We start from the raw sequence: 26,105 nt of genomic DNA, 5'->3' as shown, positions 1-26,105 counted from the left end.
TTCAAAATGACAGGGTCACACATTTCATACTACTAATACAACCAGCATTTGTATTCAAGTCCTGACCTATATTTGTAGAATTTGAAGAGGCTTACCAAACAGAAGGATATGCTCCTGAGCGTCTGTCACACATTCACACGGAAGAGGGAACTATACTAACAGATTTAATTTTACACATGTAAGAACTTTACCTTGCAGAAGTTAAATGAGAACTATTTACAGCTCCTCTGGGAGCAATTACGCGCCGAGCCCTCATATCATGCTCCTTGCTGACACGCATGGCAGAAACTTCCTTTCCCATGGCAGCTACTTCTCTTCGCATCTTTTTGGCCTCAATTTCCATTGCTTTGTTCAACGTATCAACCTTCTTTGCCAACATCTGCTTAATTTTAGATTACAAACAACAGAATGCATCAAGAGTATGAGGGGTCTGAGAGGCCGCAAAATAAAATGAACCGGTAGACCATCTAACCTCAATTGCATCATCCTTGTCCTTGAGTGTCTGATCTTTCTCATGGCAAGCTTTTCTCAGAGATATGACCTCTTTCTGTAACATATCATACAGTATTCCAGAAACGTAATCTTCATGTTCTGGGTTGGTTTTCTCAATTGGAGTCCCATTTGCATTCTCCTCATATGTACCATTTGTTTCACTAATTAGGGTCTCATCGCTGGTATTGGTGGACACATTATCATTCACACTTGCAACTGGCATCAACTTATCTCTATCCAGGGATCTACTCCCACCATCAAATGATCTAGATGAGATCTTAACATGCTTTAATGATGTGCTCGCATTACTAGATCTGAGAGTTCCATATTGTGAATTTGGTGTTCTCTTTGATAAAAACCCATTGGAGGATGATCTAGAGAAATTCTCGGCTCCACCTAGAGACTGACGCCTTGAAGACCCATTGCTTGTGCTTCTTCCTTCGGAAGCAATGCGGGAATTACCATTGGGTGCTTTAAGCCTTTCCTCTAAAACTTTAAATCGCACTTGGTATTTTTCCTAAGAAATCAAGTAATAGATCAAAAGTTGAGAAATGCTTTACAGCAAGTAATGCATACAGGTTAGCTTACTCACTTTAAGTTGCGCTTCTGCTTTTGCAGTCCGCTCAGCTACTGCCAATTTATCTCGGAGCTGTTGCATTTCTCCCTGCAGACATACGCAAAACATATTCAGTGCTCAAATTACCTTATATTTAGTCCGTGACTTGAAATGCAAAAGTTTTATATCACACAAGTGACATCTGCAACTAGCATTTCACGTAGTCTATCTACTCGTTACCCAGAGTCTTATTCCAATGAACTGTTTCAACATCCTGGTTATTTATAATTACACAAACTAGACAAGAATAGCTGTTCTCTCTCTCTCTTTACTTCACGTGTCATGAAAGAATCCCGAGTAACCTACGGTTATATAACTAAGCACGTCTTTTTTTATGAGAGGATTAAGCACATCATAATAAGAATAAAAGTTTGGATGTCAGTTCAAATGGCTCCTTTCCCAGGATTATTCAATCAATCAATACAATAAAACTACAAGCTAAAAGCAGAACATAGTGTCTCAAGAATATTCAAAGCTGAGGAAAAAATAGCTTTGTGAGTTATAGGAGTAGGACGCTCTAACAATTATTGGAAAGTATCTTACAATAATGATATTTGCACAGCATTAGGTAATTGAAAGAGTTAATTCGAGGGACATGGTAAGCTGGCATTGAACACATATTACTTGCCTGGAAAAATCTTCTTTCCTCAAGCCATTGCTTAACTGGCATCACTTTGTCATTCGCATCTTTCCATTCATTTGCAACCACTGTGGCAACACGATTTGCAGTAACCTTTGCACGAGCTACCTCCCGTTCCAAAGTTTTTCTCTCCTCCTAAGTGCAAGCCTGAAGGTTAGACTCAATTTGGAGCACTTCTAACACACTCAAAACAACTACGAGCTGTCTTTTGGAAGAACTAAAAATTCCAAGAGTAACAGTCATTACATTCATCTCTTGCACTTTTCGTTGATAATCACGCACAGCATTAGCAGCAGCACCACCAGCCAAAACAGCCTCCTCAAGCTCGCGAACAGTTTGGGTTAGCTTTTCAACCTCCGCAACCTTCTGCCGATGCATTTTGTCAAGGATTTTGTTCTCCTCCTGATATGTGAGCAAGACATGTTAAATCAAGCTGTAAGTGTATGCCTTGATTTACATGGATATTCTGAAATAGACTGTTATTGAATGAGAGAAATACCTGGCATATTTCAATCTGCTTCATTAGCTCCTGGTTTTTGTTTTGCAGATCATCAACCAAAGATGCTTTAGCCATAGCAAGCTGAACAGTTCTCTCAGCCTCGAGAAGAGCAGCCTCTTTGGATTTGGTAAGCCGGTCAAGCGCTCTATTGTCATCTTGCAACTTTGCTACCTAAAGCCAAAGCATCATGCAGAGGCAGAAAATTCCTAATTACGCTCTCTAAGATGCTGATATATGCAAATGCATGAAACTTGGTGGTTTTAAGTAAAACATGAAGACCACAAACAACCAAATGAAGTCACAAAATTACGAGGTTAAAATAAATTAGACCTCCAGCCTCGCCAGCTTAAGCTCTGCCTCTAGTGGAGTTATAATGGCCTCAATGGGAGGCATTTCGTCATCCTTCTGTGCAGCATGCACTCTTCGAAGTGTGGCTTCAGCAGCAAATTGTGCAGCCAATGCAGATTTTTTCTCATCATTTATCTTCTTGATCTCAAGGTTCTGCGAATAAAGATATACTCATTGTAATGAGGACAAAAATAACTTTTTCTTTTGGTTGTAAAATATAAAACTTTAATTAAGTGACTAAAAGAGACATAAGCAGTACCTTGCTCTCCAAAAGAGCTTCGGTTGCTTTCAGCTTCTCATCCACTTTTTTCAGCTCATCTGTAAGCTGAAATTCAAAGATAATACTGAGAATCTTATAGATATGAATGGTTACATGTGCATTACTGTTCAACTGTCATATTTTGGAGGAGTCTGGTGAAGGTTTAATTTTTCAGGGTTTTGGTATAACTTTGTCTACAAGATTCAACTGTTTCAACTGTTTTTCCTAATTCTCTCCATAGGGTATTCATTGTGGATATATCAAATGTATTGATGGTACTTCAAACAATGACTGATAATAGTGTCTTTTACCATATGCTTATCGGATAAGTTTGAGATTTATGCACCAGCTCTTCATTTTTTTATATATATTTATGATATTACTCAGCTATGTGATTAAAGAAGGCTGACAAAATCACTTTGATGTCCTTTGCTCACTTATCTAATATATATCATTACCCACTAATGCATATTTGGAGCATTGGAAGTCGGCAACCATATGCATCTCAGAGAAAATAGCTCCATCTGCCGTGTTGTTGTATGCAAAATTGATTTAGGTTGATATCCGTGATATATAAACTTTGAAATCCATATTAATATAATAGCACCTCTTCGACTGCCTTCTCTTTGAGGCGCTCCGAGTTCTTCAAGGACTTGACTTCTGCAAGTGCGTCTCCCAATTCCCGATCTTTATCTGTAAATTTATTCAAATGAACCATGCATCCAATTTTACATTTGATTTTATAAAGACCTAGAAGCATGAATACCAGTAGCATTCTATCTCAATCAAGCACCAAACAAAGAATTCCAAAAACAAAAAGTAAAGGCAAAGAAGAGGAAAGTGGTGCTCCATGGTTTAAATCAACTGCAATTTCTTCAAATAATGCTTGAATGACCGACAAAACTTTATTTAGGCAGTGCTGGAAACACACAAATTTACGTTTGCACATTAACATGATTTTTCCATGTAGCAAAAGAACTTAGTGGCTGCCTAAGCAATCACAAACAACATATAGAGACATGAAAAAAGTTAAAATGAATGCTTGGAGGAGCAAATTTTGGCCAAAAAACATATTTTCATAATTCTAACTGGTTATGCAGCTGATGTGCCAAAAAACAGATTTCCATTCAATGGGACTCAGCACATGCTTGTTTAATGCTTTTACATTCCAAATCATCAGCATGTAAAGGTTGAAATGGGTTATTTACGTGGGAGATTTAAGTTGTGACTTGTCCTTTAGGGTATAGTGCACATCTGATTTGTGCATCCTTGTTCAAGAGAAATGGTATCAGACCCAACCTGATAATAGCAGGTGGCTCAAGGGCAGCATGACACGTTATTGGTTTTCTTGACAAGGATACTGGATGTTTGGAAACAATTTCCATCTTATCTCATTTCCTTTCCAAACATCATTCAAACACAAACACTTTCAAACTAATCATTATAACTTTCTCAAATTTTCATAAAAAATAATAATAAACATTTAAAATTTTCAAATATCAAAACAAAAATTATATTCAAAAGTTATATTCTAACAATATTTTAACTTTATAATATTTTTTATTCAACTTTTTCTCTCTCCTTTCTCAAAACCCAATAAATACTTAACTCAAACTATCTCACTACTGTTCACAAACCATCTTACTACTATTCACAAAATTATCATCCCATCTCATTCCCCAAACATACCCTAAGGATTTGAAAGGGAAAGTGTGGTACCCCAAAAGTGCTTTCAAGGAGCTTTTGTGATGAAAAATATTTTTAAGGTACCATATGTAGACTAACACGTTCTGAAGTCATGAAAAAAAATCCGGCACATACTAAATCACGCTGGACTATAGTCAATTATGGATGCCTTAATAATGATTAGTCCTTTTAGAATATCATGCAGATGTTGCTAGTACCTCTAAAGTCGTGGCATGGGTCCTCTTTGGTAAGTAGAAACAAGGTTGGTTTCAAACGACATTTTCAATTAGACTAGTGGTTACAGTTTGTGGATCAGTTTTCATTTGAAGAGTATCATACCATCAAAGGTAACTCAGAAAGAATTTATTTTTCTGCCATCATATCTATAAGCCTTATCTACATGTTCGTAGCATCAATGTTCCATTTGTTTTGAAAGCATAATTGTTTTAGAAAAAGTCCTTGGAGAACCTTGTTTTTATGAAGCTTGATTAATCTGAGTCATGCAGATTGCATTCCAGTAATCTTTTGTCAATGATATCTCTTTACCACAATTCCATAAAATTGATGCCCCAATCAACCTCTGATCGACCAAGGAAAAGAAAAAAGAGAACCGAGAGGAGAGGTTTCACATTTTCCAACAAATGTAATGCCTGATAATTTACTTACCAGGCCACCTCAACCATCACTAGATATACAAAGGCGCTTTTCTGTTTTGTTTTACCAATGCTAATTTATAATGAAAGCAGATATGCAAAAGACACAAAATTACAAAAAAAAAAATTATATTAATTTACTCTATCATTGGACAAGATATTAATCAGAGAGGAAGGAGAAAGAATCTTCCCCGTTCTTTCATTAATGGAAGTTTTATTTTTAAGGTAGGTCGAATTTAGACTCAATCTCTCTCCCTTTTTTTTTTCTTCCTCCGGATAGTTTTCCGGGAAAAGTTTTTTACCTGTTGCCAAAGAAGGAAAAATATAGCCACCTGATCGAACAATTAGAAATAAATTCTGTAACCAAAACGAAAAATGCAAGGCTTCCTAACTCCATTAAATGCTTCCAAACCATTCTAGTTTTATTGAGCTCGAGGAGATTGCAACCTTTGTCTTCAGCTAGCCGCTTAATGCGCATGCAAACAAATTTTACCGGGAAAAAATAACAGAGAAAATTCTGAGCCGGACAAACAACGCGAGATAGAGAGAGAGAGAGAGGGCGGGAACCTCGAAGTTCGTTCTCGAGGCGGTTGAGCTCGACGCGGACTGGATCGGAGCCATGAAAGAAGGTGATGATGTCATCGACGTCGGAGCCAGCTCGCGACAAGACACCGGAGGCGGTGGCGTTGGGCTTCTTGGTTCGAGCCTTGAACGAAGAGGTCGAGGTCAGCACCGGCGCTGCCATTGCTTCCCCGTTGCAACCAATGTGATTGCTCGACATCAGAGATCCGCAGCATAAACCAGAGAGAGACGTCTGAGTGTGAGAGCGTTTAACTCGGCACAAGTATTATCTTTATTCTCTGAAGAGAGAGAGTGAGGAGATATATATGGTTGCATTATCTTAAGAGGGGTTTAAATGCTAAGGACAGCGACAGTGAGAGGTAGATTAGAGAGAGAGAGAGAGAGAGAGAGAGAGGTGAGTCTGCTAGTATGCATCGACTGTGTAGGTTTATAGAGTACACGCGCATTCAATTTTTGATTTTATGGGATGCTTTGGAGTGAAGAACGGGCTTCTCATGGATTATCGTATAATCAAATCATATCAATTTTTTTTATAAAATTTATTTATGATTAAAATATCAATTTTTTTTTATAGAATTTATTTATATTTAAAATATTTTCCTTATAATAACCATGATCCATAAGTTTGCGTAGAAAATTAAAAAATTAGAGTTTAGACTCTCGAGTCAACTTTGTACATGAGATAAGATAAGATAAACAACATTAATTAGCATTCAAGCTTGAGGAGTACTGAGGAGGGAAGTTAATTGAAGTTAGTTGAAGTTGGGATGAGACTAGATCCAATGTTTAGGCCAGTTTAGATAATGAGATAAGATAAAATAATTTTAAATAAAAAATTAATAAAATATTGTTAAAATTTTATTTTTTAATATTATTATTATTTTAGAATTTAAAAAAATTAAATTGTTTATTATATTTTGTGTGATAATTTAAAAAAATTATAATTATGAGATAAGATAAAACTATTTCTATATCCAAATGAGGCCTTAAACTCGTCTAATTATATTTTTTACCTATATAGTATAATAAAAAAAGATCGATCAAGAAGTAAAATTTGCGATATTTATTGTTACTCGAGGTTTTGACAATATTGAATATTTAAAAAATATTAATAATTTATTTTTTATATTATTATTTTGTATTAAAGACCGTATAAGTCGAGTATAAACTCGAGAAAATTTGACCCCAAGCTCCTCTTTAATTCATCCAAAGTTCAACAAAATCTAAAAACTCTAATGCACTAATTAATTTTGACAAGGTGGAATGCTAAGTGCCTGTTTAGGTTTAAGTTTGGTGGCTTAAACAAAGCTTTTAACGGTCTAAAAACTCTTTTCAATAAAAAAAAAATTGAATGTTCGATAAATTTATAAAAATAAAATAAAATTTAAGTAGTTAAAAAATAAATAAAAGTCTATTTTTTTTTAAAACACTAAATTAAAGTTTTTATTGAAAAGCCAATTGAGATAAGGCTACATTAAATTAAACTTTGAAAGCGATTTACGTGCATGTTTAAATAATAAACATTTCCTACCGATATTTAAACAGGAAAAACGTTTGTTACAATCGTCTAGTGCAAATGTGACTGATGTGGAGACACTTGATGAAAGAGAAACCGAACTTATGAGAGAGAGAGATGAGAAGAGCTGAGAAAAGAGAGAGACCGAAATGATAAAGCTGATGAGAGAGAAAGATTGAGCTGATGAGAGAGAGACCGAGCTGATGAGAGAGAAAGAATTTATTTTAAATTTGATATAGCATAGACGACTGCACGCCAATTATATCTACCGACTATATATAAAAAAACTGTTTAAACAGACACTATAAATCAAATTCGAGTTACCTCAGCGCATTTGTTGGGTTAATCAAGCATCAATAATGTATTTCCCTCTATTATTGGTCATAAAAAATTTGTAAGTGAAGAAAATTCCAACGCAAAAGTTGGTAATCAAGCGTCTCCTTAATATGATGCTTGATTTCGAGCAACCCCAACACAAAAGTTAAAACCCAATAATTGAGCTGCAATTTCCCGGTGGCAGCAACCCAACACAAAAGTTAAAATCTGCTTAGGTATAGAAATCATCTGACTTCGTCTTATCTCGTCTTATTATTATAATTTTTTTAAATTTTTATATAAAATATAATAAATAATTAATTTTTTTAAATCTCAAAATAATAATAATATTAAAAAATAATAACTCATCTAAAATCGTCTCATCTGATCTAACTATCCACAATAATCCTAAAAGTACAATGAGTTACACATTAATAATAATAATAAATACAAGATTACGAGTTGGGGATCCAAATAAAGAGCATAAAATGGTCACAAAAACAGTGGGACCAATTTACGGGTTAGACATCCCTCTCTCCCCCAACAATCCTACGGTCAGGACACAAAAAGTGGAAAATCGCAAATGACCGCTGTTATACAAAGACAGTCACGAGGGAAGAGAACAACCGGTGAGCGGCGAAGCAGGGGAAGATGCGGAGAGAGAAAGCAAAGGGCGAAGAGGGAGGGTAGGAAGGGACAAGAGCACATGCGAGTGGGAAAAAGCTAGCGTAGATAAGAGAGGAGAAGGAGAGCACATGTGACACGACCAAGCGTGCACTAGTTCGTAATCTTAACACGTATGTTAGAAGGAAACCAAACCTCCGACTCTTCAACATCGTCAACCGCACGCGCCACCGCACGAACGTGCATTCTAAAGACATTAAAAAAATTTAAAAAAAAAATTTAAAACATTTAAAAAATGAATTTTACCGCACGCTGGACAGTAATTTAGTATCACTTTTTTTTAATGAATAATGTTAGTATGTTTATCATTCTATCCCTTCGTTTTGATTGATATATATTTAATTTTTTTATTTTTATTTTTATTTATTGATTAAGTAAATAATTATTAGTATATTAATATATATTTTTAATTTTAAAAATGTTAAAAAAATGAAAAAAAAAATTAGCATCTCTCTTTTTCAATTCCCGCGTGTTGTCGATAAAGGTTCCTGACACATGGCTCCTCTGTACGGAATTGAACTTGGCAATAATGAGCAGCAGATCGGGTCGAGTTTGATCCTCCGGTTGGTACGAACATGATCCGTTGATTTTTAATCTATTTTGTTGGGGGTTTTCAAATTAATTTGGTCCCACCCATACATTATGCACACACACCTTAGCACCTAAAATGTAGAAAATGAGTGGTGGGTCACGTACTTGTTGAAATCTATATCCATATGTTCGGCCTCTTCATTATTTATCCGGATTTATTTTTCATCTTCTAGCTTTAGCCACTATTAGTTATGAGGTCGGTCCATAGGTTTATTTCAATTTAGTAATGTTCAAATTGGTAAATATGCATTGATGGACATGAGAGTAAAGCTTCAACAAGCAATTACTACTTACATTCACATTATGTGATATTCAACTCGTGAATTTGTTACCAAGTCTCTTATTTATATTTAGAGTTAATCTCAACTTATCTTATATAATTATTACAATATTTTCAAATTATCACACAAAATATAATGAATAATTCAATTTTTTCAAATCTCAAAATAATAATAATATTAAAAAATAATATTTTATTCAACTTTCAACTTTCATCTCAATTCATTTTATCTTAACTCACTATCCAAATTACATCTAAGTGATTACTCAGATTCAAGTTAATCAGTTGTATTCATGTACACGCACATATATATATATAGATAATACATGTCTAATGTAAAATCACAATAATACTAAAGCATTGATGTAAATTCATAATAATGGTATAAAATTGAGATAAAAGCCGTTAATATCCCATATTGAATTGAGTATAAGAAAGGAATCTAAATTACTCGAGAGGGAGAGATTCTTGTTATTTATAATGATCTCAATAAATTCCAATTGTAACATTGAATAATTCTTTTGGAGCATAGAATCATGCAACTTAAACATCTATTAAATTGTTATAAATAAAAAAAAAAATCAAACTCATCTAGAAATATGAAACTTGATCATGTTGTCTATGATGAATGGCTTGCCCCCCATATTGAATCGAATATAGGAAGGTGAAACATGAATTCACACATTGTTCGGGAGGGGATGGTCGTATTCTTTATAGTAATTTCAATGAGCTCTAATTATGGTATTGAGACATTTTAAAATTATGAGCTTATATATATGACCTTAAGCAAGTAGTTTGACCCAAACATAAAGTATCATCATCTGGAGTTTTAAGCGAAGCCAATATGAAATTTACTCAATATATAAGTAATAGTAATTTAGGATTGTAGGTGATGCAATCCCATATGTATTAAAGTTAGGTGTAGGCGCAACGAATTAAAAAAGTGACAGAATTTAGTTAGATACTTTTTTTTTTAATAAAAAAAGAAGACGGTACCCCAAGTTTATTGATTACCCTCACTTGTGACGGAGGAAAACTGCAATTAAAAATATATATAAAATACCCCAACACAGGCATCAAAACATGGAAACTCCAGTAAAAAACAAGTTCATGGACAATTCTAGAAAATACACTGCAAAGACATAAAAACCTAAACCACCTGCAAAACACAGTTAGTACACATAAACATTCAAATGAAAAAGTCTAGAGATGAATACGTGGAACACCCAATTTGTCGAGCCGAATGATACATTTCAAAAGGCGTGATAACTCCCGATCATCCTCATAATAAATATTACGCCCCTCTTCACCCTGACGCCAGAAGATCTACAACTTGATTACCCTCACAAAATTGATGTAAGACTAAAACATTAAGCCCCTCAAGAAGAAGGAATGGAAGGTAGCACTAGCAATAGTAGCGTCTACCAAAATGAATGAGCATTTAGAGACTCATATCATCAAAAGTAGGTCTTTCTCACCATCCTACGATAGGGACACAATTGATTTGTGTGGCACTCCAAAGTCCAAATTCATTTTATGTCGGAAGTTGAATGCTTTCTGTTTTGGTCGGAAGTTGAATCCACAAGTTTTTATTTATTTAAGAGAAACAGTTGATGTTTAAAACGCATTATAGCATTATACGATCATCTTCTCTTTTACTTGAATAAAGGTGGGTGGCTAACCGTGAGTGCAACGAGGGAGAACCTTCCTAACAGTATTGAACGTAAATTAAGGCAATTCTAATGGAAGAGAAAAATTGAATTATTTAAGTTCCCTGCATCTTTCAACCATCTGAGAAAGTTTTAACCATATTATGAGGATGACTTTTCCCACACGGTTCGATCATTCGAGGACAGAAAGTAGATCAAAAGCTAGTATTGCAATGCCTAGATAGAACACAAAGAGAACTATTTGGTAGAGACAGATCAACCATGATTTTATTCTCAATGATTGGTGTCCTATAGCACACATACCCAGCAGTAAAATATATACTGAATATAAGCTAGTTTCAAATAAAAAAAAAAAAAAAGAAAGAAAGAAAATCAATAGCTACTCATGCAAAGCTTCTTTGTTATTTTTCTTTTTTCCCTTTCTTTCTCTCCTTTGTCATCTGATCTTGACTTCCTTCAACCTCGCATAACGTTTTGTGTTGATTCGGACCTCTTTGCCGAAGCAAGTTCACGCTCTTGACAACGTTGTTCTCTCTGTATAAGGAGAAAAAATATGAAGATGGATGGTCCTATATTGACCAAATTCCCATACACATTTAAGTTGGCTCATGGTAGTGCCAGCAAAACAGACGGGTATCCAACTACTTAAAAGCCACAATAATATTCTTACACGTGTTAACGTGATCAACATATTAAATAATATTTGAAGTAAACAGGTAGACAGACTCCTGGTTAGGGCAATTCTAAAACTTTGTAATCTCAAGCTTATCAAAACCAACCAAAACATGGCCCATTGCTAACACCACCGCTTATTTATCAATGGCACATTTTTTCTATCGGTATCAATGACACATATCACAAAGCATTGTCGAATGTTTAAGGGAAAAAAGAGTCCAGGACAGACTTTCAACTTTGTGTGTTGGTCAAACAAGAAGTCCATGCGAGATCTTAACAAAATCATCCACGTTTTAGAGTATGACAAAGACCTTGGGTTTGTTATCCTCCCACTAGGCTGGGAGTGCATTTGACTCTTTTTTTTTTTATATATAAGTAACATTTGACTTATAATTAACACCGCGCCCCTTATTCTTAAGAAATATGCTTATGGCTGGCAGATCACAGGACTAAATCAATTTGGATTAATTATTATCACCAGTATTCAAAATTCAGACCTAATTTATCACACCTTATGGGTCTGAAGTTCCTTAATCACATCCGATTAACAAGGCTATTTGCTTCACCTCTTGCTAAAAGAAAGCTCATGTTAAGGACAGTTTATGAGCATTCCGCTCTCAAGAGTTCCAAAACCAACTAATGCAATTTCTTTTTTATCAGAGTCCAAAACCAACGCAATTGCTCTGCCAATGGTGCACTTTATCTTATACATTGACTTCTACATTGTCTTTGGTTCTCATAAATTTGTTGGCCAGCCCATTTTATTTATGGGTCCAACCTCAACACATTCTTAGACGTTTGCAAATGTGTTAACAAGCTTTCTTCTAGTATACATGACATAATTATTAACACTATCATGCCCTTCACAAACCTATCAGCATGGGCGTCATATTTTTGCACAACCAGTTACCTAAAATTTTTATGACGTGGAATCTCACCAAGGCAGGAGTTCCCCTGGATTACCCGCTCTTTAATCACTAGGCTGCACCTTGACAGGTAACCAGTCTCATACAAATAGTGAGGTTTCACAAACTTTTGCACCAACACCTCAAACATGTGCCAAACCCCCCCCCCCCCCCCCCCCCCCCCCCCCCCCCCCCCCCCCAAAAACACAAAAAAAACAAAATGTCCCTCAAGGATTGCATTCTATAATTCTCAAAGAAGTTGTTGTTTAGCCGCCATAAGTTTAAACAACAATACACCAAACCAGAGTAGGCAGTTGAACCAGGAAAAAATGTCCAGGTTGGTCTAATGCATCCAACTGGTCAGAAAATCAGACATACATCCAAACAGCCATGTCATGATAATTAAATAGATAAATATTGTCATAGACAATCGTCAAAAATCCCTAAAAGTTGAGTGCTGGGACACATTTTATCCACATGCATGTATTCTTAAAGTCTTTGTCCATGTTAAAAAAGTTATCCATTTCATAATTTTATAAATGTAGGGGAAGTCAGAGACATGGCATGATGAATGAACAACATTGTGCCAAGATGGACGATGAAAGTAATATCACTCAACTAAAAATCATTCCATCTCTGTTAAGAGAAGAAAATAAGTGTGGTTTAAAATATAACAGCACTAATTTGAGCAGGGAAGAAGTATGTACCCCAATAACGAATAGATAACGATAATAAAGACATACCCTTCTTTCCCAATAAGGATGGAAGCACACGAAATCATAGACAGGAGTAATGGTTGACACTAGAACAACATTGAGTCCAGTAAACAACAAAAGGGCTGCCATAGGCCGAGTTCTATGTGGCATCTTTTTTAACTAACTAGCCCTGCAATCAAATGTTCAAGGTTGAGAAAACTTCGCCATATGTATACAAATGAAAAGCAAAAAGGAAAGCACAATAGCAACAGCCCACAGTTAAACAGAAGAAAAATGACACTTCACAAGCTTCAATGGTTCTGACATGATCATTTCATCTCAAATAATAGGTTTCCTGCAACTAAGATACCTCAACTACAGGCGAAAAAAGAAGAAGCATTTCATCCTCAGAAAGATCAATGAGCACTATCCAACAGTAACCCAGATCAGTTGAGATAAACATCAAGATTCCCACACCCATTTTATCAAACAACTGGTATGCTTGCCATGAATTTCAAGCACTAATGAATTTAACCGAGTCACAGTGCCGTAAAGGCTCAAAACTTAATTCAAAACTCTAAAATAAAGACCGAGGAAGTTATCCTCTAGACCCTAGACTCTAGCTTCTAAAGCGAACAGAAAGATGGGGAGAATAGAGCGGGTAGCCAAATGAGGAAAAGCCAAGTCGTTGAAAAATATTTTTAGGTGTGTTTAGTTGTTGAACCCAACTCAACTTATCTCAAACCAATCATTGATAGGACCCACTACGTTTTCAACTTCCCATAAAAAAGTTAAAAACTCATCTCAACCTACTTTATACATTTCAACCTAAAAAGTTAAACCCATCTCAACCTAAAAAAGTTAAACTCATCTCAATGAGCCCCATAAAATATTATTATTCACAACTCAACTCAACTCATTTCAACATTCAAACGCAGTCTAGCAAAAATTTTATTCTAAGCCCTAATTTTAACACAGTAACATAATATTAGTAAAGGCACCTTAGCCTATCTATAGTAAGGGGCCTTTCTTGCTCGTTAGCGCTTTAGAAAGATTGCAGGGCGCTAGCTTACTAATAATATAGGGCTTTTTCAGCTTGATCGAAATCAATTTCTATGATGGAATAGCAGAAGTGCTACTTAGTAGTAGAAACTCAGGGAGAGAGACAGAGAGGGGATCAAGAGAACTGATAGCAAAGGAATGTGTAATTGTTATTGAGTACTCGAAGGAATTAATTAATAATGAGTTCAAAATTTTCTGCGTATTAGGGGAAGAAAACAAGGGATTTGCTAGGCCCAAAAGATATATTTCAATAGCCACTGTGCTCACGCCACCATAAAGAAAAAAAAAAAAAAAAAAAAAAAGGAACTTGATAAGGAAAGGATAAAATGAAGAACATTATTGCTGTGAAACGCAGAGCAAAGTGAAAGAAAGAAAGGGAAAACAAAAGGAAAAATAAAAAGGAAACCACATTAAAAAATTATAGAAAACAGATTCATAATAAGCAAATGGCTGAAAGTGGAACCATATTATAAGCAAGTGAATTTGGTTTCCAGGAACGAATCAAAAGGAGATCGCACCCTTCGGTACGCTAGAAAACATTACATTGGAGTTTATTATTAAAAGGAACGAATCAAAAGGAGATCTGGAAGTATACCCAATGTCTTCTTCGGCGGCAAAACTGTGGAAGCTGGACGTCAGTGAACTTGGGAAAATGGGTTTCACGGTGAATGGGAACTGTGAAAGAACCCGAAAGCAGTTTTCTGCGGCTATGTTCGGCTATTAAAATGATCTTAATCCATCTAAACTAATGAGTTCTGCTACGGAGCACACTGAATTTTAACACACTGGCCAGCGTGTACAATGACATGTCTTTAGTGAAATAAAAAAATCCCCAAACCAAAGAGCCAAAAACGCACGAGAATTTTCCTTCCGTTTCAGAAGAGTGAAAAGGCCCTAAGAGCAACCAACGAAAATGTAAATTGAAGCTGTGCATTTTGTTCCCCACCGACGTGAAGCAAAGTTGGCATTTCGTGTGCCCACCGACTATCACAAATGGGCAAATGAATTCCCAATAGTTCACAAATGTCTATCACTACAACAGAACAGCAGTGAATTCACAAATCGATTTCACATAAAATGATCTCAGTTCAATCTAAATACAAGAGTTCACAAATGGAAACCAAGTGGTTCAAATACTACTCAGCAGGTATGAAAATAAAATTCAAAAGGGAGCTTTGTACCCAGATTACTCCAGAATGAAGAAGTCGCCGTCGAGTGATAGGTTGCTGCGGTTTGCGGAAATCGCCGTCGTGTGACCTAGCCTTGGAGTAATGAGTTTTTTTGGTTTGCAGAACGAAAGGCGTCTAATGAGGAAGTCTCTGTCGAGTGATGGGTTGCGGCAAGCTGAGGAGTCGCCGTCGTCCAAACCTCGCCGTCGAACGGAGGGTGAGAGCAGAGTTCTGTTTTGAGAAACGAAGAAGTTTGTAGGGGAAGGCTGGGTCACGGGTGAGAAGATGCAACATTACAGTTTATGGCATTTCGGTCATTTCACATGGCCAGTCGGTTAAAAGTCAAATTCATCTTCTTCTTTTTTTCACATTTAAATATTTAAAAAATATATATATTAATACAATAGTAGTTACTTCCCGAATAAAAAAAATTAAATTTGAGAGCGTAAAATGAGAAGGTATACTAATATTATTCTTTTTTGTATTCATAACCAATTAGGATTAAGGTTCAAATTGACAACGAACTGAATTTAGTAAAGCCAAATTATAACCTGATTATAATTTAGCCTAATTTCTTATATTCGTGTTCTATATGATACACCACCAGCCATGTTTGTTGCAAGTGTTTGGAATTTTAACATCGTTTGAATTTGAAGATGAGTTGAAATCAGTTAAGATGAATTGTAAATAGTAGTGAAATAAATTATAAATAGTAATAAGATTTGTAAATTAAAATTGATAAATAGTAATGAGATAAGTTAAGATAGATTGCAAATACAAACCGGACACACCGCTTCATAATAGATAGCTAAGAGCGTCTCCAAAAATACCCTTTGAGTTCGAAGTGTATGTTTTGTTCATTATTCTTCATTTTTGTAAGCACATTCGGAAAGCAGTATAATGTGACAGATTTGCCACAAATCAGCCATGTATTTTAGCACAGAATATTTAAGCATTATTTCTTCCTCGTTCTCTTAACTGCCGTCGTTTTGATCTTTCCGGTATAGATCAGGTAAGACGGGATAAAATAGATATCCATGTTCACGTGAAAGAAAAGATTCAAGAATAGATTCCCAAACAACCAAAACAGAATTCCTGCACCGATAATATATAAATAAATTCTGGTATACAAATTGGAGTGTAACCTAGATTACATTACAACTACTGTGCTATTTTTCTCATTGGTTCTATTTAACATCTAACATAATAAGATTATCACCATAGTTTTGAGCATAATGAGTAAGAACAATATACCTAGGCGAACATATGTGACACTAGAACTACAGATGGAGACAATATCAACAACAAACAAACGTGACCCCCACCTACACTAGAACTACAGATGGAGGCTTATATCACAAATGTGACCTTCCGGCACCACATCCAGGTCCCGAAAGGAATTTGAAATTTAATAACAGCTGTAGTTGACTTAATGGTGAATCATATGCCTGACCCTTTACAAACTTGAAGCTTTAATTCGCAAGGATGGGGGGGGGGGGGGCTGCCTTCGGGATAACATCTTCATTGAGGATTTCTGAGCTTCTCATTCTCGTGGCCGGGCAAGCCAGAGAGAACTGAGTGCTCGTAGACGAGAGAAGTAGTCATTTTTTGCAAGAAGAGCTCGGGCTGATTGCCTGGTCGTCAATATCCGGTGCATTTGTTGGAGTGTTTGTTGACGCAGATTATCAGCCTGGTAATAATTGCCAGAGGACCGCACAAAGAGAACGAGATTATTTGTTGACGCAAATATCATTTCTACTTGAAAAAAGTACTTGCCTATGAATCACTTCCATTTTAAACCTACCGTCCAATCATTAATACCAGAGGGACAGAAACCAAAAAAGAAAATTACCTGCCGAAGGAACCCTTCAAGAGTTCCAAGCTTTCCCATTGCCATGGCCATTTGACCCATATAGTTCGCCACATTCCCAGATGATCCTGATGGGCTTGGTGACCCATTGGCCAATGTCTCGGCCAGGGATTGCTGCAATGCCTCCATGCCCTGTGAGAGAGCATCTTCAGCCTGCTGGGATGACTGCTGCAAGTTGTAGATGCCCACCAATTGTTGCTCAGTTAGCGGCTCCAACTGATTCACAAGAAGCTGCACTATCCACAGTCAGTTAAAACCTTATGAAATGATTCAAAAAAGAAATACATCAAAAATTCTGACAAGAAGCTGTACTATTTGCGATCTCCTGCTACCTCACATTCTTATCTACAGCAGATGAGAGAAAAGAGAGAATGAAAAAAACTGACCTTGAGTAGTTCAGATGATCGGAAGCCACCAATCCACATAAAACATCGTTCCGCTGGTGTCTGCCACATTCCTGACAAGATGTGGAAAACATCCGCTTTCCCCGCAATGCCTTTCAGCCTAAAAATATCATCAAAGTGTGCCGTAACATTGTCAACAATGGTGCGAAGCTCAGCATCAGCAGCATGCGAATTGACTGCAGCCCTCAGCTCATTTATCTGCTTGTTGTGCTCTTCCAGCCACCGTGCATACTCCACGTCAAATGCCAAGGCACCTATATACCAATGTAATCAACATGGAAAACCTTTAACCATTGAAGATCTGGTACATGGAAAAGGAAAGCAAGAAAACATACGGGGAAGAATGAAGCGTGAAGATACATGCAATCTACCTTGTTACTAATGGCATCCAAATTCAAGGATCATACTAAGAAATCTCACAATGAGGATCACACAAGAATACAACCATTTATGCTGCAACCCAGGAATCATAACATGCACAAACCCAACTTTTCTTTATTCTTTTTTATTTTTAGGGAAAAGAAAACTCAAAAGGCAGAACCTATATATATAACATGTATACTGTAATACCCCAGATTGAGTATACAAAGGGGGTGGATTACCACATTACAGGGGAGGGAAAAATTATTGATCTTTATGACTATTCCAATAGGCTCCAATTGTAACACTGAATTGTTATTTTGATGCGTAGGCCCAGTTGTGGCTTGGGCTTTATTTGGGTCGTTACAAATGGTTCAAAACTAGATGGTGAATGGGACCCAAATTGTTTGGGGTTAAAGAGTTCTTACTTTTCAAAAGGATACCAAGGAGCTCAAATTGTAATATTGACTATTACTTTTGGAGTATAGTCCAAATGTGGCTTGAGCTTTCCTTTGATTGTGAGAAATGGTATTAGAACCAATTCCAACTAAAAAAGTGGGACTTGAGCTGTGCCACCCATAATGAAATGGTCGAACGATGTCAGGAATTCAGAGAGGTTCTAGTAACCCCAGATCGAGCATAGGAAAGTGGTAAATGAAATCCCAATTCTCGAGAACAAGGAAGTCAACGAGTCATTTTAGAGTAGGCTCATATGTGGCTTGGACTCTCTCTCTCTCTCTTCTTGAGGCCGCTAAACTGAAAATTCACAATTTGAAAAAGAAAACTACTTCACAAAGACCACCACTAAATTACTCATTAAGCTCATGAATGTAGGACAGACTGAAATCAACGTAGATGCTTGGAGAATAATGGCATATAATATGGTTTTGCCAATGATAGAATAAGGTTGCCAACTTTGCACCTTTGGAGGAACCCAATAAGGCAAAACCAAGTATAATGAACATACGTGTAAAACTTATTTCAAGTGGGCAAGCCAACAACCTGTTTGAGAAACTCTTTTAGAAATCAAGCTGCAATTAGGCTTGAGTTCATCTCATGTAGTCTGCCAAAGCAAATTGAATGAGCTATAAATGAAATAAGCATGGATAGCTGGGCATACTTTCTTAATAGGTAACAAAAATTTCATTAAAAAACTCGAAATGTGTACTCTGCGTACACATTGTATACGAGAGAGTTAAGATAAGTAACCACTTGAGGTGCCCAAGTAAAATTGGACCTCAATAAATATTTTAACGACAATACAAAATATTAAGGAAGCTGATTCTAAAGTGATCAGAAAAGGATTCTCCGGGCACACAAACCATATATATGAAAAGGGGGAAATAAGGTAAATACCATTTCCACTCATCGAATGGGATTGGTCTCCAGAGCTTGAAATAAATATGCCCTACATGAGTAAAAATCATTGAAACCATAAGAACGACAACATCCAAAATCTTCATATTGAAAAGGAAAAAGATAGAAGTAGAGAATAGATTGTGCATATAGTAGAATGATCATATTCAAACCTGCTGGCGGGCTCGCTGCAGCTCTTGCTCTAGTTGAGTTAGCTTGAGCCGGCTACTCTCAAGCTGCTGTACATATGCCTATAAAAAGGAGAAACATTATAAACAGTATACTATAAGAAGGGTAAGCTTCATTCCAGCATATGCAGATTTGTTAAAAAAACACAGTAGCATGAAAATGAAACAATATTCAAGAAAAAAATAACATGAGGGCCTACTTTTTTCCTTAATCGGCTCTTTCTGGCAGCTTCACGATTTTGAGCAAGCCGGCGTAGTGTCTGTAAGATTTTCTTTTCAAACACTTGTAAATATACAACAATGTCGAACTGACATTATCTGAATAAAAATTATTCGAATCATGTTACCTTCTGATCCCCTGATTTCTCTTTCGATTTGTCACTGGAATCAGAAACTACAACAGCAGTCAATTGACCCCTTTCATGCTGCACAAGGAAAACACAGAGCTTAAATCCACTGCTAACGAGCATCCAAGCTTTCCAATGAGAAAGAAGATGTTCCTATGGATTTGGGGTTCTGTTCATCAAGCGGCACCAAACGCAATGATAATTACCAATACAGATTTATCATATGATGTCGCTGACGGTACATATAACTGTTAGCATCTAATTAAAACATAGTAGCAGTACTAATAAGTATTATTAGATCTGATCTCAAAACAGAAGAAAAAGATTAAGAGACGTCACCCCATGATTCTTTTCATCCGTGTCATCTGTTGAGGTATCAGTCCTTGGGCTTGCTTCTGCCATAGTGGACTCCCCCCAGTTTTCACGATGGCCGCCAAATGTAGAAACCAGATTTGCTTGTGGTTCTGTCTGTAGTTGTAATGTCTACGACCACAAAATAGGAGCAGATAGATTTATATCTGAGAATACAAAGTGACTAAATTCCACAAAACGAGAGAGAGAGAGAGAGAGAGAGAGAGAGAGAGAGAGAGCTGAATTTAGTACTAATTTTATTTTAACTTGAAGGAAGCAACTGCAAACAAACATAAAGATTACCTTATTTAATGTGGCAAACTGAATATCTGTACCCAGTGCCTGGCTATTCGACTTCATCTGGTAATATACAGGGACTAGAAGACATAATATTATCAAAAAGGACAAAATGAGTTAAGATGCATGAGACAAACAAGAACAGAAATATGCATCCTAAAAATTGCGTAAACCATATTATTACATATTTTGCAAGTTCTTTAAAATCTATGACAGTTCATATTACATGCATTACCAAAATAGAATTTTTGGCAACTCCGAAACAACACCATTATGATACTGGCAATGGCAATTCCAACAACCTGAATTATTACATGAATTTGAAGATCATTCTTCAGGAGGAATTTTAGAAAAGGTAACAAAAATTTACCCAACAGACAAAAATCAACAATCAAGGGTATTTTTGAGCCTACAGAAGAATAATTGCAGAACACATGGACCACAATAACCGTACTACAACACCTGGACGTAAGGCCATAAGAATTAGCTAACATGGATATTGGACTATCACAGATTCATGTGGAATGTTACCAGGCAACTCATATCTGCATGCTTATTTGCATACAATATGGATAATGGACGAAAATACTTCAGTGCCTTGTCTACACAGCAAAGAATCTAGATCTAAGATATTGGTATTGGAAACGATACTTCTACTCAATACTTCAGATAAAGACTCAGATTGTTGGAACATACTTAGGTCAGCAGCATCCTCTATGCGAAATCCAAGAGACTGCTCAAATGTTCCCAAGTCTGAAATTCGAGAAGATCGAATGGTGTTTCCTTCTGTGCCACTAAAAGCCACAAGATTCAGTACTATCACCAAAAACACCAAGAAATAAATTAAAATCCCAGAACGCCGAGGAATCAATGATTCAATATACCCCAGCCAGGTCTAAAAGCTAAAATTATGCTAACAATACAGATCCATCCATAGAAATATGCATTGATAATGTAAAACCTCTACATTCTTAATAATAACTGAACAATAGAGATAAATTTTTTTAGACTTACAAAATCAACATAGTTTGATGTTCAGTATTAAATCATTATTTGTGAATGAGTTCATCCATTGAATGGAAAATATACACATCACAAGAACTTTATTAGAAAATATATATATGCATTCTGGTATCAGTCCTGAAAAAACAATGAACCTTCACAGCAAAAGCAATTTAACAGTAGAATTCAAATCAAAGGTGAACTTCTAACTGGGAGGAATAGAAGGAAATTTACAGAGAATTGGAATTGGGTATTGCAAACTCGGCATCCCTGTCATAACGTTCTTACCATCTTCTGCACCAATCTCCACTGTTCTACTGCCCATGAAATCACCATCACCATCATCACATCTGCCACGTTATGCCCCAAAACAAAACCCAAAATCTTAAATCTACTCACAAACAGAAATAACTAGAAACCCGAATCACAGTATACATATAGCTTTTCTAGTTAAGCTAAACTACTACTTCATCAACCTCCTATTCCGTACAATCGGATAAAAGATCCTCTAAACCTTTACAAAACCCTTTTTTTTAATTGACACCGGGTGTCAGAGAACGGCATCCTAAACCTTTACAAAACCCTACCAGTACCAAATTCACCAAAACCACCAACTTTTCTTTTAATCTCTAAAACCACCACAAACTGCATAGATAATGCCAAACTTGAAGCAGAAAACACCGTTTACCAACACATATAGCAGAAGACGGTGCTAAAAACACTGATTTTTACTGTCTAAGCAATACTCAGAAGCTGAAGATGGGAGAGGAGCTAAGGGAGAAAACTGAAACACCTACGCAGTGAGCCTATCTTGCAGATATATACCACGACGTTGCTTTGACTTTTTGATCGCATATTTTGGCATACAGTATTTTGTACTACAAACTGTCTTTCTATGTATAACTAGTGCGAGGCACATGCTTGATTACTCTTATACGGAACCACAGAGGTTGAATATTAATATATTTCAATACAAAAACTTGCTTGTACTGCTAGTTTTGTAAACTCAAAAAAACGCCTGCTTTTGCAATACTTTCTAATAGAATTCTTGTAATCAATGTTCAGGAGGCCTAAAAATCATTTGATAGTTTTCCTTGCAAGTAAACTAAATAAAAGGCATATCCATACAAGCTAATTGCATCCATCTTCGTTAGCTCCAAACACCCCCCCCCCCTCCCCGGGGGTCGATCCACTAATACGTGTTCCTGCAAAAAAACCAAGCCCAATATAAATTATGAGTAAAGACGTAAGACTAATAAGGAGCAAACAGGTATCACAAGAGAAGTGAAAATAAAATAAATAGTTTACATCCAGGTTGGGGACGTGTAACATCCCTGAGCATCAAGAAAAAAACAATAGCGGCATCTATAGACATTAAGTTAAATGATTCAAAAAAGAATTGGGCCCATATAAATGCAATAGAGATTGAAGAATTTACTCATTAATTAAAACGGGAAGTCCAGCATCGCGAAAATCATAAAGAAATACGTGAGCCGTTTTTTATTTGGTGGCAGGAGCTGATCAAGAGGTGATGCTAGGTGAAGGAGAAAAGGAAATAAAAATCAATGAAGGAAAAGGAAGCTTACCGAAGGACTTTTGTGCGACGGCAATTGCAGGTGACGAAACAAGGCGACGCAACCGACTGAGAGAGAGTGAGTGAGAGGAGAGTAGCTGCAGACTTCAGTAACTTTCTGTCGGGAGCGAGAAACCAAGCAGGGACGGCTTTGCTTGTTTTGGCAAAAACTGACAGGGCCCTCCTTTCCAAGGCCTGAGCTCGACGAGTAGGATAACCCTAAGACAAGAAAGTTATGGATGAAAATAAGCCCCGAGAAACCCCAAAGACACGAAAGCTCTGAGATGAAAAGAACGAAGCAGGCGTCTGAACGAAAATTAAAAAAAGAGGAGAGGGCTGAGAAGAAAGCAGACGTCTGGGAAGAGGAAAATGTCGCAGGGCTCGAAGGTACTGATGGCAGGTAGATTGAAGTTCCATAATTAACCCGGTAAAACACAAACCATAGGCAATGAATAAGGGTATTTACGTAATTTCAACCTCCCATACCCGTCAGATACAATCAAGTCACCAGTAAACTGTCAGCCATGAAATCGCAGGTCCGGCGTTCGAAGCAAATAGATTTCTTTCAAAGGCACAGAGAGGTTAGACGAAGCGTGACGTCCAGACCATTCCAAGCTCCTCCATACGTCTTTTTCCTCTGCCTCCCTCCTTCTCATTTTTCAAAGCCACCCGTATTTTTTTTTATGTACTTTTCTTTTCTCACCGCTGTCAAGAAGGGATCTTTCTCCGCTGCCCGTACTTCTACAGGTTAAAGATCTCTATGCTCGGATCACGGAAACCACTAGATTTTGTTCTTCTTAACGAAGATGAGGAAGAAGATCAAGAGTTAATACCTGTTATTTGAACCTGATCAAAGCAAAGCAGTATTTTATATCCGTTCAGAGTCTTTCAAGTTTCAAGACATCCACATACTACATAGAGATGAATTTGAACACCCTTAACACCATTGGAGTAAAGAGATACTGAATTGATAGACGAGAATGATGATATGAATCTCTTTCTATTTTGGATTGAAATGTTGGAGACTTCACTTTCTCAGCCTCAAAGAACAGCGGAATAACGTGCCAATTTTTGGAATAGTAAACTTATCTGGGTCGGTAAGGACTCCAAGAAATATCAAGGGAACTTGTGAAAATATTACGCAACCCTCTTTGTCAAATGAAAGTAACTACAAATAGGCAAATTTTAACACCATCTTCAAACTACACTACAAATCATACATAAGAAGTGTTTTGTATTTGACTCATATTTAAAAAGAAAATATCTGAAAATAAACTAATTATAAAACATGCAAATCATTTGAAAACAAAGTGAAATCCATCATAAATAGTAAGTTTATTTCATGTGGATCTCATGCGTTGATTTTGCACAAATATTTTTCTTTGGAATTTTTTTATTCACAACCAATACAAAGGACACAACTTTCATGTTACTAATATGGCGTGATTTAGGAATGGTTTGGATTCAGATATGAGTTGGGATGGTTTGTAAATAATAGAATAAAAATTAAATTATTTATTATATTTTGTGTAGAAATTTGATAAAGTTATTTGAGATTTAAAAAAAGTTGAATTGTTTATTATATTTTATGTGATAATTTAAGAAAGTTGTAATGATGAGATGAGTTAAGATAAATTGAGATAAATTTTAAATGCAAATGGAGCCTTAACTTACTAGAAAGATTTAAAATCTAATATTCTAAGTTTTTGTTTGGTTTTACATATGATCTCAATTTATCTCATTTCTTCTCAATATTTAAATATCATTTAAACACAAATATTTTCAATTTCAAATTTTTAAATTTTTAAATTTTTAAATTTTTTATTTAATTATTATCTAATCATTACAACTTTTCAAAAATTTTAAAAAAATACAAAAAATAATTCAACTTTTTAAAATCTCAAAATAAAAATAATATTAAAATTTTATATTTTATAATATTTTTATTCAATTTTTTCCTAATTTTCTAAAATTTTATAAAATATCTTAATTCAAACTATTTCAAAATTATTTTACTATTATTTACAAATTTATCATCTCTACTCATTTTATCTATATGATCAAACGAGGCTAGAGAAAATTTTGCTACGAATGTTTTATTTTTCAAACATGCTTGTGAGTAAAATAAGTATTTTCCTTTAGTAAAATCTATCACTGCAAAACGAGCCCTTTATATCTTTCAAATTACAAGATGATCCCCTAAAGCGGGGGAGATCGAGACAGGCATGCAACGAATCACCGATCCAGCTAATTCTTGTTGTATGTAATGGCAGTTCCGTGATTCACGTCAATCAGAGGGTGCTTTACGTATCATGGGAACAGGTGCGATTGTTAACGTGCAATTTTATCGTCGTTGAACCAATAGCCGGCTTCATTTGACCTGCGCCGCCCGCTTAGAAGCTTGCAGAAGCTCCTTTTTACTGACGAAATGACTTTTATGCTCTCCAGAGCAGAAGGTCCAAATTTGATAGTTTCCTTGGGTCCAAGAAATTTATATTTGCAACCACCCCCAAAATTTTAAAATTTAAAATAGAGGTATTAGTGACTGTGAGGGTCAATCATGAAACTGACATGAAATCGAGCAATTGATCATTATAATTTATTACTTGTAAAAAAAACTATATTTATTTATAGTATTTAATTATATAAAATTGTCTAGCATTATATTTTATCTAGAGTAAAAGCCGGTCGGTCCGAAACGGAGAAACCGAATGTTTTGGATCGGGACTGACCGAAGTTTGGATTAGTCAATCTCGATCTAAGGATTTATCAACTTTTGATCTTCGATCAGGTCACCGGATAGGATTTCAGACTAGACCGACCGAATTGAAAAAATGTATATTTTAAAATTTTAAATATATTATATATATTATATATTATTGTATATAATAATTGTATAATTAATTATGTAATTTTCACCTAATTTATTATCATTTAACATATAAAATATTTTTTTAAATAGTTAGATTTTTATTAATTTATTTGAAAATAATAATAATAATAATTGAATCGGACTGAAC

General features: G+C 35.8%; 3 protein-coding genes across 10 annotated transcripts in view; all 3 read right to left on the bottom strand.

Moving 5' to 3' along the window:
* Nucleotides 1–6,063, bottom strand: part of LOC121265174 (microtubule-associated protein 70-2-like) — a 28,833-nt gene extending 22,770 nt beyond the window's left edge. For 2 of the 4 annotated variants that reach the window (XR_005940630.1, XM_041168675.1), the window contains exons 1-10: nt 5,761–6,062; nt 3,462–3,547; nt 2,855–2,920; nt 2,578–2,748; nt 2,248–2,418; nt 1,995–2,150; nt 1,737–1,883; nt 1,085–1,156; nt 473–1,009; nt 192–379 (exon numbers count right to left, since the gene is read on the bottom strand). Coding sequence is in view for 3 of the 4 variants with exons in the window: in XM_041168675.1 (XP_041024609.1) it covers nt 192–379; nt 473–1,009; nt 1,085–1,156; nt 1,737–1,883; nt 1,995–2,150; nt 2,248–2,418; nt 2,578–2,748; nt 2,855–2,920; nt 3,462–3,547; nt 5,761–5,974 (1,808 nt within the window). In the remaining variant the exon portion in view is untranslated. Of the gene's footprint in view, nt 1–191; nt 380–472; nt 1,010–1,084; nt 1,157–1,736; nt 1,884–1,994; nt 2,151–2,247; nt 2,419–2,577; nt 2,749–2,854; nt 2,921–3,461; nt 3,548–5,760 lie in introns of all 4 variants that reach the window. The other 2 variants (XM_041168676.1, XM_041168677.1) reach the window with 1 other exon arrangement.
* A 5,185-nt stretch (nt 6,064–11,248) lies between these two features.
* Nucleotides 11,249–15,486, bottom strand: LOC121265176. Its single transcript, XM_041168685.1, has 3 exons — nt 15,350–15,486; nt 13,155–13,296; nt 11,249–11,365 (listed from the first exon to the last, which is right to left on the bottom strand). Exons 2-3 carry the CDS (start codon nt 13,275–13,277, stop codon nt 11,288–11,290), a joined length of 201 nt encoding a protein of 66 aa, XP_041024619.1. The 5' UTR covers nt 13,278–13,296; nt 15,350–15,486; the 3' UTR covers nt 11,249–11,287.
* A 921-nt stretch (nt 15,487–16,407) lies between these two features.
* On the bottom strand, nt 16,408–24,203 carry LOC121265175 (transcription factor HBP-1b(c38)-like). 5 transcript variants are annotated; one of them, XM_041168678.1, is made up of 14 exons: nt 23,919–24,203; nt 23,439–23,826; nt 23,099–23,304; nt 22,641–22,717; nt 21,207–21,304; nt 20,517–20,590; nt 20,202–20,345; nt 19,863–19,940; nt 19,716–19,787; nt 19,501–19,578; nt 19,328–19,379; nt 17,594–17,865; nt 17,190–17,438; nt 16,408–17,027 (listed from the first exon to the last, which is right to left on the bottom strand). In XM_041168678.1, the coding sequence occupies exons 2-14, from the start codon at nt 23,500–23,502 to the stop codon at nt 16,881–16,883; spliced, it is 1,611 nt and encodes a 536-aa protein (XP_041024612.1). In that variant the 5' UTR covers nt 23,503–23,826; nt 23,919–24,203; the 3' UTR covers nt 16,408–16,880. The 5 variants fall into 5 exon arrangements, with proteins under 5 accessions (XP_041024612.1, XP_041024616.1, XP_041024614.1 ...); XM_041168682.1 differs by lacking the exon at nt 23,919–24,203 and adding an exon at nt 21,747–21,862 and having other exon boundaries at nt 19,716–19,775; nt 21,207–21,326; nt 23,439–23,912; XM_041168680.1 differs by lacking the exon at nt 23,439–23,826 and having other exon boundaries at nt 23,919–24,193.
* Between the last annotated feature and the right edge of the window lie 1,902 nt (nt 24,204–26,105).

Source organism: Juglans microcarpa x Juglans regia, chromosome 5D (genome assembly GCF_004785595.1).
Source record: "Juglans microcarpa x Juglans regia isolate MS1-56 chromosome 5D, Jm3101_v1.0, whole genome shotgun sequence".
NCBI classification, from domain to species: Eukaryota; Viridiplantae; Streptophyta; class Magnoliopsida; order Fagales; family Juglandaceae; genus Juglans; species Juglans microcarpa x Juglans regia.
This window is presented reverse-complemented; position numbering and strand designations above follow the sequence as displayed.

Coding starts and splice junctions, on each gene's coding strand:
- LOC121265175 (XM_041168682.1), bottom strand. CDS start 23,502: ATGGAACTTCAATCTACCTGCCATCAGTACCTTCGAGCCCTGCGACAT. Junction 20,591..21,206: donor AGAGGATGCTGCTGACCTAA/GTATGTTCCAAC, acceptor TATGTCTTCTAG/TCCCTGTATATTACCAGATG. Junction 17,439..17,593: donor GATCATCTGAACTACTCAAG/GTCAGTTTTTTT, acceptor TGGATAGTGCAG/CTTCTTGTGAATCAGTTGGA.
- LOC121265176 (XM_041168685.1), bottom strand. CDS start 13,277: ATGCCACATAGAACTCGGCCTATGGCAGCCCTTTTGTTGTTTACTGGA. Junction 11,366..13,154: donor ATCCTTATTGGGAAAGAAGG/GTATGTCTTTAT, acceptor CTCCTTATACAG/AGAGAACAACGTTGTCAAGA.